Source organism: Schistocerca cancellata, chromosome 3, assembly GCF_023864275.1.
Source record: "Schistocerca cancellata isolate TAMUIC-IGC-003103 chromosome 3, iqSchCanc2.1, whole genome shotgun sequence".
In the NCBI taxonomy this organism is placed as follows: domain Eukaryota; kingdom Metazoa; phylum Arthropoda; class Insecta; order Orthoptera; family Acrididae; genus Schistocerca; species Schistocerca cancellata.
In genome coordinates, this window is record NC_064628.1 from 494,978,276 (window position 1) to 494,996,235 (window position 17,960).

Below are 17,960 nucleotides of genomic sequence, written 5' to 3' on the forward strand. Positions count from 1 at the left end.
AATAATTTGTTCTGTTTCAATCTTGGCATTTAAATATGACAAAGTAGTTATCCATTTCTGTACAAATCTTTTAATGCCCTCTCTTTTTGGATCATACTTTTCCCATGACCAAAATTTTTCCTCATTGAAAAAGGCTTGTTTGAAATCTGTTAAACTGTCATATTTATCAGAAGCTAAATTCCCCCAGATTCTAGCTTCTCCCATTAGATTAGAGGTTATGAATCCAATCTTTCATTTCTCTCCATACTTTAGGTAACACATCTTCATAGTCACTCCAAAATTCTTAGGGTGAACATTCTTATTTGGATCAAATTTCAAAAATTGTTGATGAGTTACATATGCAATTTCAGATGATTATACTACTACACCATTAGTTTCTACACAGCCACTATCGTTGTTAACATTTTGCTCTACTCGGGTTAGTCTACCCTCATGCTCACACAATTTCTCATTCACACTGGTATTGAATTGTTGGATATTAGTTTCTATGTTAGTAATTTTACTAGCCACTTGCATACCAAAGTTTGCACGCTCATTTTTTTCTTCTTTGATTTTATTTTCTAATACAATGTGGCTTTCCTCACAGCATCTCTCTATTTTGTGTACCTGTTCATTAACTTGGTTTAATTCTAAATTTATTTTCTCTTTAATTTGTTCCCTATCCTCAGCAACTTGTTCAGTTTGGGAATGTAATTCGCTTTTCACCGTTACAATAGCAGCATCACATTCTCACCTGTCCTGATTAATGTCACTTTTAATGTTATTACTAAACTACATCATATCATTTTTTAAAGAGCCCTTCAACTTAGACATTTTATCCTCCATTTTAGATTCCAGTTCGACTAAGTTACTAAATCCCTGGTCAAATTCGGAATGCAGTTCATTTATTTCTGAACTTAATTTACTCATTTTAGCATCAGGCTTAGTGCCCATTTTATTTATTTTATCGTACATATCCAAACTTTACGAAGATTTAATTTTGTTACCCATTCCACTTATTCTACCATTCAGATCTGACCTCATTTCTTTCATTTTCGTGTTCATATCACATCCCATTTCCTTTACATGTGTCAAAATATTTGTTACCATTTCGGAAATACTATTCTTTGGACCACTAGTAACAGATATTGGTTTCGGCTTTGTTTCAGTCACAGTGACTGGCCTATACTTAGCAGTGGCTTCTGCCATGTTCTGTTCATTTTCTATACCATAACTAGAACGAATTGAATCTGGCAAACCAATATCCTCTGTTTGTGACACATCAAAACTGAAACCACTACTGATGAAATCAACTTCATAGTCTACATTACCTAAACTACCTTCAGTTTTTCATCTACTAGGTCCTGATTACTATCCGCCATGATGCAAAGTTTTTTCACACACACACACACACACACACACACACACACACGCACACACGCACGCACACAAAGAAGTGGAACGACACTTATTTTTTCTTCCTTGCGATCTGCACGGCGAGGCGATACAAAGCGGGTCCGTCCCCCAACTTCACATATGCCAATTCATGGGTCCCCGTTTCCCTTCCAGCTGCAACCACCCCACAGCGGGCGATGGTCTACCGTAGCGCGATGTCACCTCTCGAGTCTGCCGCCTCATTCCACTCGTTGTCGTATTTTCGATGCACATTCAATTGCACACGTGTCTTTAGTACTACATTCCAATTCCTTCTTTCCCATGTGTGTAAACACTTTATGAGTTCAGTTAAACACTGCTGCTTTTTCATATACAGTTCCTGCTCTTCCAAACTCTATTTTGTACTAGTTCTCGGCCGATTATCACCAATTGTGGTGGGGCGGATTTTTCGTTATGTTTGATTGCACTGTGTGAAGCAAGCTGCAAAAATAATGTCCACCTACCTCAGTATAGCGTTCATTCACCACCTGTTGCTCTGCATTCAATTGTACTATGTAAACAATGTTAAAAGCAGTGTTGAAGGAAACCATCGTCCATACTTACGATTGCAAAGTCTGCGTAACCCAGGTAACAAAATAAACCTGTAAATCTCTAGTACTAACGGGCAAAAATGGATGCTTCATTCCTTCATTGAAAGTGTCCGCTAACCAATACTAATGTTTTTTATTGTCTTTAGTTATGGTTTCAACAAGCCCACATTTACGTCAATAGCAAATCCACTACTAGTTCATGGAGCTTATATCACACGCTAGACAGCCAGAAAAGCACTAAGTCCGACCCAAAATATTACAAGATTAGTACAGTCAATACTCTGCTATGAAATGAGTTTCACACTCGGTCCTTTTCTGTGGATTCTTCAAAAGAAGATGCTCGCCAAAAATGTTCTGTAAATGCATACTGAACATGCCACGCAGAATTCTTTACAAAGGCTGATAGTTTCACAAGTGGTTTTCTCTACAACAAATACTCCAGAATCTCCCAAACTTCACAGAACTGTCCGTAACTGCATCTGCTTGAGCAGCAATATAAACCGAATGCGATATAACAGTCATTTCTTCATCTTACCAATAATTTTATCGGACACGTCTAACATGACCTCGAGTGACAGCTAGTCCACTACTGCCTGAATGCCGTTTCTTTCAGGGCATATAACTCATCCCAATGCGTGGGAAAGACTTTACTCTCATTGGGTGATCAAAAGAACAGCCAATCAGATCTTTCATGATCATATTCGCGCTCCAACTGCTTTACTCCAATCAACATTTGCAGATACATCTACGTCATTTCATGCTGCAAGTATTAGCAAAATGTTCCACCGAACCAAACGAACAGAAAACCATGCTTGAAATATACTTTAGAACTGATTATCCTCTTACTTCTGGCTGCCTTATTACAAAATCAGACGCTCATAGACATATGTCATCAGCCAGTTGGAAGATTCTCAGTTTCTCATGACATCCTGGTGACGTAACTCTTGCTAGTTACGTAAGGTGTAATACAGTATAGAATTGAAATTTGACATATGTCCCACCTACACACTCACATTCACTCTCATGTAATCTCACCCTAACACAAAATATAAATATTAACTTTTAAACTGTCATTTCCATTACGAATGAAAAATTATCGAAAGTTTAGAATTGAAAATCTTTATAAAATAAATTTGCACAGTAAGAGTGCTATTACTGTTTTCAAATAACAAAATAAATATAAACTGTTCTTGTTACTATCTGAATTTACTTTCTTAAGTGTCAGTTAAGTACTTTTTTTAATATTTTTTGTATATCTCCGAAAACTATTATAGATAGAAGTATCAAATTTTGATACAAAGTTCGTCTGAATAATAAAAGGTCATGTAGCAAATTTGGAATAAAACAGCTAATATTTAATGTAGTTATTTAGTTTCTTAGGTGAGGTGAATAAGTGATTTTAGTATGCGCCACAGTGAGCATTCTCACAGTCCGCTTTATCGACAGGTGTGGCTATGGTGCATACAGCAGGCCACATGCTGGCTGCCACCAAATGCTGCGATACTGCAGGCTTCCAAAACAGCCTGCCATAACGTAACAAACTTACTGCAAAAATCTGCAGTCGTGTAATAGCTACAATGCTACAAGCATTTAGAGGAGAAGTTAGGGGAGGTGGAGAGCTTGTCCATAATGCGGTTAGAGTCAGTCTTGATGAAAACGGCATCCTCTGCCCAGTCACGGGCATTACTCGCTTGTGATGTTTCTGATACCATCATGCCTCATAAGAGCTTAAATATGGTCCAGGGTATTATATTCCACAGGGATCTTCTCTTGCAGTCTGACCGCAAGCTGCACACCATCTTAGAGCTATGTAGATCAGTGTCAATAAAATATTTTCACATTTGGAGCAGAAAGTTGGTGATTGGAATTTCATGAGAAGATTCCACCGCAGCAAAAAATGCCTTTTTTTTTTAATGATGGGTGTTTGGTTTAAAGGGGGGGGGGGGGGGGGAGATATGGACTAAACTGCGAAGTCATTGGTCCCTTGTTCCCAGTAGAACAATTATACCAAAGGGAAAGAAGAAAACAAAGATGTATGGTACAATAATAGGAGAAAGGAAGAACCAGAAGAATGACAGAAGGGCAACAAATATTACAATGGACAAAACAGTACCAGAAAACCACAGACGCAAGAAACAGCAAGAAGAGATCAAAAACAAGAAATCAGATTCCTATGGATGGCTAATAAAGTGAATAAAAAAGGAAAGCCAGCCACTCTGCAACACAATAAACCTTCCACCCTAAAAGTCCTAGGGTGGAGGAGACATAGGGGGCAAAGGACATGCGCTAAAACTCAAATCAAATGATAAAACCCACCTTAAAAATAAAGCTGCTGTTAGCCATTGTCGCCCAACACTGAGGGCAGGGTGCTGGGAAAGTTAAATGTCCGCTGCCAAGTGGCTACTAATGGCCAGTCCAGCAAGAGGTGGACAACTGTCATTTGGGAGCCACAGCGACACTGAGGTTGGTCATCGTGATGGAGGAGGTAACCATGTGTTAGCCACATATGGCCAATGCGGAGCCGACAAAGGACAACTGATTTCCCTGCAAGAAGCCCGCAGGGAAGACTTCCACACATTCGCAGTCTCCTTAATAACATGCAGTTTGTTGTGCACACTGTTATGTCACTACGTCTCAAAAACCTTGTAGCGTAAGACAGAACGTAGGTCAGTTTCAGAGATGCCCATCTCCAGGAGTGGTTTCTGCGTAGCCTGTTTTGCCAATCTGTCAGCAAGTTCGTTGCTTGGGATTTTGACATGTCCTGGGGTCCACACAAACACCACTGAGTGACTGGACCGTTCCAGGGCAGATATGGACTCCTGGATGTTCGCTACCGAAGGATGGCGAGGGTAGCACTGATCAACAGCTTGTAAGCTACTGAGGGAGTCAGAATGGAGAATAAACGACTCACCAGAACAGAAATGGATGTACTGAAATGCACGAGATATGGCCGCAGCTCTGCAGTGAGTACACTGCAACCAGCAGGCAAGGAATGCTGTTCAATATGGTCTATGTGGACATAGGCAAAGCCAACATTACCATCAGCCATTGGGCTGTCAGTGTAAACAACTTCAGAGCCCCGGAAAACTTCAAGAATCGAGAGGAAGTGACAGCGGAGAGTGGCGGGGTTAATGGAGTCCTTAGGACCATGCAAAATGTCCAGACAAAGCTTCGGATGAGGTGTACACCATGGAGGTGTACTTGAATGGACCTCAAGTAGAGGTGATAAAGAGTAGGACTCCAGTTCGAAGAGAAGGGATTGCACATGAACCACAATTGTGAGCCCTGACCTGGGCTGCTGATGTGGGAGATGAACTGCTGCGGGTGGGAAAAGGAGACTGTAATTCGGATCTCAGGAGAACTACAAATGTGTGCATACATGGTGACCAGTTGTGCACGCTTAACCTTCAATGGAGGGACTCTGGCCTCCACCAGGACACTGGTCACTGGACTCATTCTAAAGCTCCCGTCACTAGGCAAATGTCACAGTGTTGCACTGGGTCGAGTAAACGCGATGGTGAGGGCACCGCTTAACCGTAAACCAGACTTCCTTGGCTTGAGGGTCTTCTTTCTGGATTTCTCTCGCTGATCCTTGGGTTGCTGTGGCTGGGAGGGCGTCACTGATTCCATCTCGGGGACAGAGGATGATCGTGAAGCTCTATGATCAACTACTTTTGGGCACTTCAGCCACTGGCGGGTGTCATCTTTACCACCAGCAGAAACCTGGGAAGGGAGTGACCCAAGGGACCTCTTCCTAGTGAGAGGAGCCGAAGAAGACTTATGTGTCTCTGGCTAAAAAGTGGAGATTGGTGTCCCTGATGGTTGGGAGGACAGTGCTCCCGAGGTAAGTGGTGCAGGGGCAGCAGGGAGGGAAGTGCCGCCGCCCCCCCCCCCCTCCCAACATTAAGGGGGCAGGTGTAATCTTCTGGCTCTGAGAGCTGACTGGAACTTGCAGAACTGGGGAGGCTACAACTGTTCTCGTAATGGTACCATATGAGGTGGTCATAGCCACAGGATGTAGGCACTCAAATTCTCTCTTAGCCTCAGTGTAGACCAGTCGGTCCAGGATCTTGTATTCCATGATTTTCCTTTCTCGCTGTAAAATCCCGCAGTCTGGTGAGCAAGGGAAATGATGCTCTCCACAGCTGACACATGGGAGGCGGGACACATAGAGTATCGGGATGGGATGGATGTCCACAATCTCAACATGTGATGCTGGAAGAACAGTGGGAAGACTTATCGCCGAACTTCCAGCACTTAAAGCACCACATCTGGGGAGGGATATATGGCTTGAGATCACAGCAGTAAACCATCACCTTAACCTTCCTGGCTAATGTGTCACCCTTGAAGAACCAGATGAAGGCACCGGTCGCAACCTGATTATCACTCGGACCCCAACGGACGCGCCGGACGAAATGGACTCCTCGTCGCTCTAAGTTGGTGTGCAGCTTGTGGTCAGACTGCAAGAGAAGATCCCTGTGGAATATAATACCCTGGACCATATTTAAGCTCTTATGAGACATGATGGTATCGGAAACATCCCCCAGCTTGTCACAAGCGAGTAATGCCTGTGACTGGGCAGAGGATGCCATTTTCATCAAGACTGACCCTGACCGCATTTTGGACAAGCTCTCCACCTCCCCTAACTTCTCCTCTAAATGCTTGTAGCATTGTAGCTATTACACGACTCCAGATTTTTGCAGTAAGTTTGTTATGTTATGGCAGGGGGGGGGGGGGGAATTAGTATTTACCAGATTACCATTAGTAGACAAATCTTTATCTGATAACAAAATCTGCCATTGTTTAAAGACTATCTTTAGAAGTTAATTGATGAGGAGGGAATTTCTCATGGAGAGTTGTACAGTTTTGTTGAGAGTGGTTTGAATTACAAAATGCTCCTTACGAAAATACTTGTTTCAAAGAAAGGAAGCTGTAGCATGTGGATACAAGAAAAGTTAGGAATGAGTTCTTATATTGGTTTGCAGTAATGCAACTGGCAACCACAAGCTTAGGCTTTCATTAATAGGGAGATCACAGAAACCTAAGAGCTTTCAAAAATCTGAAAAATTTGGAATCATTGTCTCTACCTTACCCTCATGAAAAGAAAACATGGATGGACTCAGAAAACTTTAGAAACTTGGTTCCAAAATGAATTTGTACCAGCTGTAGAGAAATGTTTGAAAGATGGCAGTTTACTGAGGAATGCTCTGTGCTTATTGATAATTTGCCTTAGCATCCTACCAATAACTAACTCACAAATGTTGATATCAAGGCATTGTTTTCACCACCAAATTAGACTGCTCTTTGTCAGCCAGTGGACCAGAGCATCCTCGAAATGTGAAAGTAGTAGTAATGCTGCCATTTCCTCAGTCCGTTGGTATTAGCAGTCGATAATAATGAAGCCTGTGTAACCATTCTGAAGAGAACTGATTTGTTGGATGTCCAAAGGTGATTAGCTGAAGTCTGGGAATAAACCCTGAACATATCACTTGTAATAGTGTAAGGTTGTGGAAAATTCTTGGACCATGAAGGTGGACATTTTATCTTTGAACCCACATGTGAAACTGAAGTCAAAGACAGAAAAGATGATATTTTATTGCTCACAAATGTACTGGGTTGTGAGGATGTTGATGCAGAGGATGCCACAGAATGAGTGGCAAATGATGAAGTTGATGAACTAACTGACAGTGGTGTTGTAGAAATGGTGAAGAAGGGGGAAGTAACACAAGAGGTGGAGGCAAATTTAAATGACAGGAGATATCTCAACCCACATTTAGAAGGGTTCAAGATGATTGAGGCAGCACTACAATACATTAGTGATCAGGAGGAATGAATTCCAGCTGATATCATCTGTTTGAGTGGTGGAGTGATATTGCGGCATGAAAGAGGGCTAATGGAGGAAAGAGTCATCTATTAAAGACACTTTTTAAATGCAAACCTGTAAGTTTCACCTGTTTTGTTAGGCCAGGCTTTTCACATGTGTGTAATCATCCATTCATACTTAACAATGCAGATAGCTTTATTTTTTCTGTAGTAATGTTTGAAGGATGCAGTATGTATATAACAAATGCTTACAACTAGTACGTATTACATAAGAAGTAGGGAAACATTAATGAAATTGAGCTTCGGTACAAAAATGAGTGCTTTGAATGGTACTGCTGGATATTAGCAAAATTAATAGGACTTGTGAAGTGTCAATTGTGAGATGCATTGTGCTCAAATACATATTAAATTTCTGAGACTAGATGGCACACAAAAGAGGGAAATGGTGTGAAGAAAACAGAAGATAATTATTTGACAACCATTAGAAGAAACACAGCATAAAAATACACTCCTGGAAATTGAAATAAGAACACCGTGAACTCATTGACCCAGGAAGGGGAAACTTTATTGACACATTCCTGGGGTCAGATACATCACATGATCACACTGACAGAACCACAGGCACATAGACACAAGCAACAGAGCATGCACAATGTCGGCACTAGTACAGTGTATATCCACCTTTCGCAGCAATGCAGGCTGCTATTCTCCCATGGAGACGATCGTAGAGATGCTGGATGTAGTCCTGTGGAACGGCTTGCCATGCCATTTCCACCTGGCGCCTCAGTTGGACCAGCGTTCGTGCTGGACGTGCAGACCGCGTGAGACGACGCTTCATCCAGTCCCAAACATGCTCAATGGGGGACAGATCCGGAGATCTTGCTGGCCAGGGTACTTGACTTACACCTTCTAGAGCACGTTGGGTGGCACGGGATACATGCAGACGTGCATTGTCCTGTTGGAACAGCAAGTACCCTTGCCGGTCTAGGAATGGTAGAACGATGGGTTCGATGACGGTTTGGATGTACCGTGCACTATTCAGTGTCCCCTCGACGATCACCAGTGGTGTACGGCCAGTGTAGGAGATCGCTCCCCACACCATGATGCCGGGTGTTGGCCCTGTGTGCCTCGGTCGTATGCAGTCCTGATTGTGGCGCTCACCTGCATGGCGCCAAACACGCATACGACCATCATTGGCACCGAGGCAGAAGCGACTCTCATCGCTGAAGACGACACGTCTCCATTCGTCCCTCCATTCACGCCTGTCGCGACACCACTGGAGGCGGGCTGCACGATGTTGGGGCGTGAGCGGAAGACGGCCTAACGGTGTGCGGGACTGTAGCCCAGCTTCATGGAGACGGTTGCGAATGGTCCTCGCCGGTACCCCAGGAGCAACAGTGTCCCTAATTTGCCGGGAAGTGGCGGTGCGGTCCCCTACGGCACTGCGTAGGATCCTACGGTCTTGGCGTGCATCCGTGCGTCGCTGCGGTCCGGTCCCAGGTCGACGGGCACGTGCACCTTCCGCCGACCACTGGCGACAACATCGATGTACTGTGGAGACCTCACGCCCCACGTGTTGAGCAATTCGGCGGTACGTCCACCCGGCCTCCCGCGTGCCCACTATACGCCCTCGCTCAAAGTCCGTCAACTGCACATACGGTTCAGGTCCATGCTGTCGCGGCATGCTACCAGTGTTAAAGACTGCGATGGAGCTCCGTATGCCACGGCAAACTGGCTGACACTGACGGCAGCGGTGCACAAATGCTGCGCAGCTAGCGCCATTCGACGGCCAACACCGCGGTTCCTGGTGTGTCCACTGTGCCGTGCGTGTGATCATTGCTTGTACAGCCCTCTCGCAGTGTCCGGAGCAAGTATGGTGGGTCTGACACACCGGTGTCAATGTGTTCTTTTTTCCATTTCCAGGAGTGTATTATGTGCTACAAGAAATGCCATTTTGGACACCTTTATGACAATCATTGCAGTTACAATAATCCTAACTGCCACATCAGGCACAGATGTCTTTTTATTTTGACATTTCCTGTCCCGTTCGTAGGAAGATCGTTTGAGTCGCTCTCAGTTTGTTCGGCTTATAGATTATATACCAGTAGTACTAATTTGACTTCACCTCTGGGGACTTGACTGCGTGGTTATACAAGAAGAGAGAGCTCTCTAGCTGTAGGTGCCAGAAACAGAACAAATTATACACTAAAGCAAAGAACTGTCACTGTCTAATTGCTACCATAAATTAAACAGTTTGTTTATATGCGTTTTGCACCAACCCACATATGTGTAATGCAGGGTTGAATCTGTCTGGTCATTGTATTTGGAAACATAAGTAGTGCAGATAATGTTCTTAAGAAAATTGTGAAGTGCATCAGTTGAAGATTGATTGAACATAACAACATAATATAGTGTTTAATGCAGTCATTGGATGACTTCACGGCAGAACAAGTCAATGTAATTTACATTGATAAGTAAACTATGACTGAAGCTGATTGTTTTCTCTTTGAGCAGTTATAAAAGAACTCTGACTTCCATTCTGTACGTGAAAAAGGCTGCAGTAAGAGTACAACCTTTTGTATCCCGCCTGGAAGGTGGCGCGTGGGTCTGCTCCTGAAAACTGAAAGGTTGGCCGAATGACTAAAGCGAGTGGGAGCAGGAGGGGTAAAACACTTTGGTACTGCATGTAAAATTATAGATGTGTATTATAGGCAAAAACCAAGTTAATAAATGGTTACATAACATTGCAATGATGAGCACGTAGGTGCGAATTCTTAGACCCGTCGTAAGTAGTGCAAAGTCTCTATATGAAGCGTAGTGTCCTGGCAGTCTCCTCTTGATTAAAATGGGTAGAATCTGCAGTGGCGCTCATAGAGCTGAAAGCACGTGCTAGAGGGCCCTGTCGTCGGTGTCGTAGTGCCAACCTATGAACTTGCACCTACGCCACGGCATCATAGCTGTCGATACCACATAACCCACAAGTAATGTTTAGACTGCAGGAATAGAGGGATTACTGTGAATCCATTTGCAACATCTTACTTGTTAGTTGTCCAATGTACTAAATCGTAGAAATTTTCTGTGCTGAGCCAAATGATAAGACACTGGACTTGGGGAAGACAGCAGTTCACATCACCATCTGGCCATCTAGATTCAGATTTTTCATGATTTCCCCAAACTGTGCACAGGAAATGTTTCCTCTGAAAGGTCAAACTGATTTCCCTTCTCCATCCTTCCCCAAAACTTAGTATGCTTCATCTATAATGGTTGTGCTGTTGATGGGCATAAACCCCAATATTAAATTTATAGCCGTTCTCTCACTTAAGGATTTAAATGGTGCTACCAACATTACCAGTTACTTGTAATGTTATCATTACATGCTAGGATACTATCCCATCACAAATTAGTGTGCCTGTTAAGTATCGCAACTTGGAAGGCTGCAATTTGACCCCTTTCAAACTCACTCAGGTTACTGCAGGAAGCACAAATGCATCTCTGTGGCATGGTTTCCTGCTTGCTCCACACATTTGCAACTTACTAAGTCTTCCGCAATGTAAGCATTGCCTGTTAAAGTGTAGACACAGATGATGTTATGGTAGCTATGCCATTATGCTATCTATTTGTCGATGACGTTGGAACCATTATCAGTACATCTACTATCCCCCAGGTGGCCTATGCTGTCAATTTTGAAGCAACAGGTCATCTTCCAGAGAAATAAGTGGGGTTGTAGCCTTCATAGGAGGGTGGGAGACCACTTTGACACAGTGTTCCTTGAGGATCCAGACTATCTTTGAGGCAAGATCACCAATGTTAGGCAGAAACACAGTTGACTTGAAACTATTATTCTCTTTTAACAGATGATTTGGGAAAACTGATTCCTAATGGTGGAGCATGCAGTACATGCACGCATACATACATACATACATGCATGCATGCATACATACATACATACATACATACATATTGGCGATCACGGACCCTAAAGATCATGCACAGGCCTTATAATGTTCCTCCATAGGTGGTGATCTTGTGCACTTTGGATCCAGTTGTCATTGACACCCAACTGCTGGAGGTCCTTCTGCAGTCCCCCCCCCCCCCCCCTACCCCATACATTCCTTCCCCCCCATTGGATGATTTCCATCATGTTTTCCCATAAGTGCAGTTCTGGACAGGCAAGCCTCTGGCCTCCTGGTAACGTGCTGTGCCAGACTTATTCTCTACATTTTCATTTTCGGCATAATGTTCAGTTGCTTCATCAGGTGTACAGTTCTTGTTTCTACATCTCCAGGTGTTCTCTTTTGCAGATTGCTCTAAAAGATCTTTATTATGATTTTCTGTTCAAAGTTCAAAATGTTGTTCTTGTGTTGCTGTCCCATATAATAATGATGGTACTACCTCTGTGCTATAGATTTTAAGTTTGGTCTCAGTTGACAGATTTTTTTGATGACATTATCTGCTTCAGACAAATATAATCTAACTTCGTCTGTCTCTCGGTTCCTGTCATCGGGGAGCAGAAAAACTATTGCTGAATTTTCTCATGCATAGTAATGCCCAAAATTTTCTTTGCCCCGTTATTGGAATTTTGTATTTTTAGTATGCAATGTATGATTTTTACTGTTTTTTATGACTGGGAAGAATTTATAGTATTGCTCGCAGTTCACCTTTAAGTCTTATTTTCCTGGTACTCTGCAGCAGATGAAAGGTCTGTCTTCCTATCTCAAGATAAATGGAAAAACAGCTAACGAAGTAAAAAGTACTTAATAGTTTGTAAATATAATACAGATGCGTAGAAGAAATACAAATGCTCCTTTTGTGATGGTACATCAATTCATAATATCAATAATAGTACAGTGACTGAAAAAATAAAGTGACAGGACAAGAGTACTACTACATTTGGAGCAAGAAAGAACTGTTACTGAATAAAATTAGCCATTGTAGAAAAAACAACACACTCTGAATGTAAATCAAAAGGGGGGCAGAAAGCATTAGAAAAGCATTTGGAGACAAAATTATGATAATAGTGAGGGAGAATGTCACATGAAGGAAAATACAAGGAGCATTCATTAAGTAATGCAACACACTTTTTTTCCTTGGACAGTTTGAGTTGAAAAAAAAAATGGAATTTGTTGTGGGACATCTTGGAATATTTTTGTTTCAGCCCCTATAGCTCCATGAATTCAGATTGGTGGTGGCACTATATGTAGCATTCAAAAATGCATCTGTAACGGAGGTGTGTTCCGAGCATAGAGCTGTCATTGAGTTTCTTTTGTTGCAACACCAGAGCATCGCAAATATTCATAGGTGCTCGCAGAACTTCTATAGAGACCTGGCATTGAACTGAAGAACAGTGAGTTGTTGAGCAAGGCATCAGTCATAATGCAACAAGGTCTGGCAAACATGTCTGATCGCGCACATGCTGGTCAGTTACACACAACTGTGAATCCTGCACTATTGGAATGTGCAGACACACCCATTCGAGGTGATAATCAGATCAAAAACAAACACCTTGCTGCACCACTGGACGTCTCTGTTGGTAGTGCTGACATATTCACCCACCAGTTGAGGTAATCAAAGATATGTACTCGCTGCGTTCTCTCACCACCTAACAGAAAACGATAAAGAGCAACTAAGTACCATCTGTGTGGAATTTCTTGCGCATTAAGAGGATAAATGTGAAAAAATTTTTTTGAACACTGTCATAGGTGACGAAACGTGGATTCACACTTCGAACTGTAAACAAAACACCAACCCATGGAGTGGTGTCACAGTACCTCTCTTGTTATGAAAATGCTCAAATCCACACCCTCAGCTGCAATGTTATGGCGACGGTCTTCTGGGATTCTGCAGGGGTTATTGTGTTTGATGCCATCCCACATGGTGCAGTGGTCTACTCGGAAGTGTATTGTGCCACCCCCAGAAAACTGAAGAAACGACGTCTTCTGTTTGTTGCCCCAAAAATGCTAACAATTTCTGCTCCCTGACATTGCAAGACCTCACACAAGTCTTCATTCCCAAGAGCAGCTCACAAAACTTAATTGGACTATTCTTCTTGATCACCCTACAACCCAGATCTCACACCTTCCGACATCCATCTGTTTGGCGCAAAGAAGGATGCACTCTGTGGGAAGCAGTATATAGATGATGATGATGATGAGGTTATTGATACGGCAAGACGTTGGTTCTGGTGTCCACCGGTAACAGTACCATGCAAGCATACAGGCCCTCCCAGTAAGGTGGCATACGGCCATCGCATTGAGTGGAGGTAGGCAGTGAAAACGTCAAAACTCCATCTGTCTGTGAAAACCTTGTTAGTCAAGTAACCAGTAACTCCACTGTCTAAGAAAGAGTTCTCTAATTTGTCAATAACAAGGTTTCCACTGTATAAAAGAATTACAGACATTGGCTGCGAGTGGGCAAGATTGAAATTGGTGGGCAACATTGAAAATTTGTGCTCGACCAGGATTCGAACCTGGGTCTCCTGCTTACTAGGCAGATGCTCTGACCACTAAGCCATCTGGATTCTGTGATCATTGCAACTGGATGGGCTACCCTAGCAGTACCCCACGTCAATTATCGTCATTACTCATGGCATTTTGCAGATTTTCATTTCTGTAAAAGCAAATGGAGTTAAGAGTTTTTCATTGTGTACCAACTTTATGTTAAAAAATAAGGTCTTGTAGCCAAAAGAGTGGGAAATAATATGGTGTATAGGAATCCTAAATAAAACCAACCTGCTTTCAGAAAAGAATGTGTTGCATTACTTATTAATGGCATATATTTGTTTAAAGAATTTATTTCCAATAGCAATTGATACATTTTTTGGATCTAGGTCATCTTGATACCTTGTTGCGGTCACTAGTTATTGGGAGACTGGGCTGGTTTGGTGAAAAATCTGTTATTGAAGAGGCAAAAAAGAGATTTGATCATCACTGTAATGGGAAATGTCATTTGCCTGCTGATCTCCGCAGCCCCGTCTACAAAGCAGTTTTGTCAGTCGGTGATGAAGATACATACAACACAATGCTTAAGGTAAGGTTATTAATTAATACATTCATTTCTCCAGAAAAAGTATATAATTGTTCTATATGTAAAATATTTTGTGTGTGTGTGTGTGTGTGTGTGTGTGTGTGTGTGTGTGTGTGTTTGTGTTTGGTTTTTCCTTTTCCCCCCATCTTAACTTCTGTGGTAGTTTCCAATTTGTTTATATCAAGTTTAATGTTTATCTAATGCAAATAAGCTGTTGCTTGGATAATGTAATTTTACTGTTACATATACTGGTTGCTCCAAGTTGATGGATACTTTCAAATGTTTAGTGGAATTCAAAAGGAAGCAGTTGCTTACAGGTATGAAAATTATCGAACTATCAGTTTAAGAGGTCATGGCTGCAAAATTCTAATGCGAATTCTTTGCAGAAGAATGGAAAACCTGTTGGAAGGGAATTTTGGGGAAGGGTAGAAACCCATGACGTGGTATTGAACCTGTACTTTAGAGTATAGATTAAGGAAAGGCAAACCTACATTTATAGCATTTATAGACTTAGAGAAAGCTTTTGACAATATTGGCTGGAGTACTCTCTTTGAAATTCTGAAGGTAGCAGGGGTAAAATACGGGGAGTGAAAGGCTATTTACAACTTGTACAGAAACCAGATGGCAGTTATAAGAATCGAGGGCATGAAAGGAAAGCAGTGGTTGAGAAGGGAGTGAGATGCATGTGTAGTCTATTCCTGATGATTTGCACATGGAGCAAGCAATAAAGGAAACAAAAGAAAAATTTGGAGTAGGAATTAAAGTTGAGGGAAAAGAAATAAAAACTTTTGAAGTTTGCTGATAACATTTCAATTCTGTCTGAGACAGCAAAGGGCTTGGAAGAGCAGTTAAAAAGAATGGGTAGTGTCTTGAAAGGATGATATAAGATGAACATAAACAAAAGCAAGACAAGGATAAAGGAATGTAGTTGAAGTAAATCAGGTGATGCTGTGGGAAGTAGTTTAGGAATTGAGCTAGTCAATGTAGTTCTGCTATCTGGGCAGCAAAATAACTCATGATGGCCGAACTAGAGAGGATGTAAAATACAGACCAGCAATGGCAATAAAAGCCTTTCTGAAGAACGGAAATTTGTTAACATTGAATATTGATTTAAGTGTTAAAAGTATTTTCTGAAGGTATCTGTCTGGATTGTAGCCATGTATGGAAGTGAAATGTGCACAATAAATAGTTAAGCCAAGAAGAGAATCGAATTTTTTAAGTGTGGTGCTACAGAAGATTGCTGAAGATTAGGTGGGGAGATCACATAACTAATGAGGAGGTACTGATGAGAAAAGAAATTTGTGGCACTACTTGACTATGCACACCTGCCAGTAGCAATGCTCAGGTGCCATGGCAAAACATGAAATAGACTACAACAAAACTGACACAACTGTTCTGAAGTGGACAGATTGTGAGATAGTGATGTGATGTTTTTCGTATAGGTTGGGGCACTTCACACATATTTTCCAGTGATATAAATTGCTGTTTTGTTAACTTGTGTCACTTTCCTTTCTAAGTGCAATAGCATGTAGAACTTCTGTGACAATGATATTACAAAGGCAGTAGCCCAAAACACCTGTAGTGACGAGTGATACCACGGTGGAGATTGGTTAATCTCCATTCCCATTAATTGATTCTTCCGTCTCTATTTACCAGAACTACTATATATTTGAGATTGAAAAACATGAAATTCTGAATGTCCTTCAGTATTAATCTACATAGGGAAATGGTTTTCAGTTTACAATGCCATTATCAGACAGTAACTACCGTCACCAAAGAGGATGCTTTATACCGTCATCAAAGAGGATGCTTTACTGACCAGCAACTTTGATAAAAGGTATCGAAGGAGGGGTGGTTTGAAAAGTTCTTGGAATGGAATAGAAAAAAGGTACTTACATCACCGAAACTTTATTTTTCAGTGAAGTCTCCTTGTATATCAATGCACTTGGTCCAAAGATGTTCCAGTGCCTTGATCCCATCTCGAAAATGAGTTTCCTCCAGGCCTGCAAAATAGTTGTCAACTCCAGCTATCAGTTCTCCGTTTGAAATGAATCTTGGTCCACCAAGAAAAATTTTCATTTTGGGAAGAAATGGAAGTCTGATGGAGCTGTATCAGGTGCATAAGGCAGGTGTGGCAACAATTCATACCTTAGTTCGTGTAATTTTGCCATAGCGATGGCACATGTTTTTGATCCAGCATCAAGTGTCACAGCACCAGTCTTGCAGATATTTTTTTTTTTTCATTTCTAATTCTTCAATTAAAATGTGATACATCCTTTCAGATGACATCTGGCAAGCATGAGCAATTTCATGCACTTTCAGTCGGTGATGCTCCATGACCACTTTTGCAATCATTTCTGGAGTTGTGACACATCTTGGTCGACTACTGTGCGGATCATCATCTGAGCTCTCCTGACCAAATTTAAATCCATTTGTCCACTTGGCAACAGATGAATGTGAAGGAGCAGTGTCCCCCAATATATTCTGGAAATCGGCATGAGTGTCCTTTGCTTTCATACCTTTCTTTACAAAGTACTTAATCACTGCTCAAATCTTGATTGATTCCCCCCTCCCCTCTTCCTCCATCTTTGCAAATCATTACGCGGGAACAGCAACAGAGCCATGTCGCTGCCACTGCTCTCTTCCAAGAGCACTGACATGGTACGTGTTTACAGCTAGCGCTGATATTTCATGGTGATTCCGAGAACTCTTCAGACTACCCTCATATATGGAGAGTGAGAGGTACAGAAGCAGCATAACTATCATCATTGGTAAATACATGTGAGTAGAACAAACCAAAAATCATTAAGACTAAACATGGAGAAAAAGCTGGTGTACACAAGAATACAAAAAAAGATTTCTACATCTGAACGTAAATTTGTTACTGTTATTTATATTACACGAATGATAGTGTGAAGAATTATGCTCAATAGAAGAGTTTATGTATGAATGGTAGAACAACTAAATATATAACCATTTAAATTATACAGACAGTCCTAATAGAAAAAATACAAGGCATGTGCTGTACAGTATTGGAGAAAAACTTGAAAAGGTATTATTTATAGGAGATGATGCAGAAACAGAGTAAGAGGTATCTTTGGAAATTTTAACATAGTTAGAAATACACAAGTTCAGCTACACATCAGTAAG

The 17,960-nt window shown here is 41.7% G+C and overlaps 1 protein-coding gene and 1 non-coding gene across 5 annotated transcripts in view; one reads left to right on the top strand and one right to left on the bottom strand.

Annotated features, from left to right (window-relative positions):
* Positions 1–17,960, top strand: part of LOC126175264 (puromycin-sensitive aminopeptidase) — a 164,266-nt gene that overhangs the window by 129,579 nt on the left and 16,727 nt on the right. For all 4 annotated transcript variants that reach the window (XM_049921908.1, XM_049921906.1, XM_049921909.1 and 1 more), the window contains exon 11: positions 14,614–14,813. In XM_049921908.1, the coding sequence (XP_049777865.1) occupies positions 14,614–14,813 (200 nt within the window). The remainder of the gene's footprint in view (positions 1–14,613; positions 14,814–17,960) is intronic.
* Trnat-agu (transfer RNA threonine (anticodon AGU)) lies at positions 14,231–14,303 on the bottom strand. Its single transcript has one exon. It is a non-coding gene; the product is annotated as a tRNA-Thr (tRNA).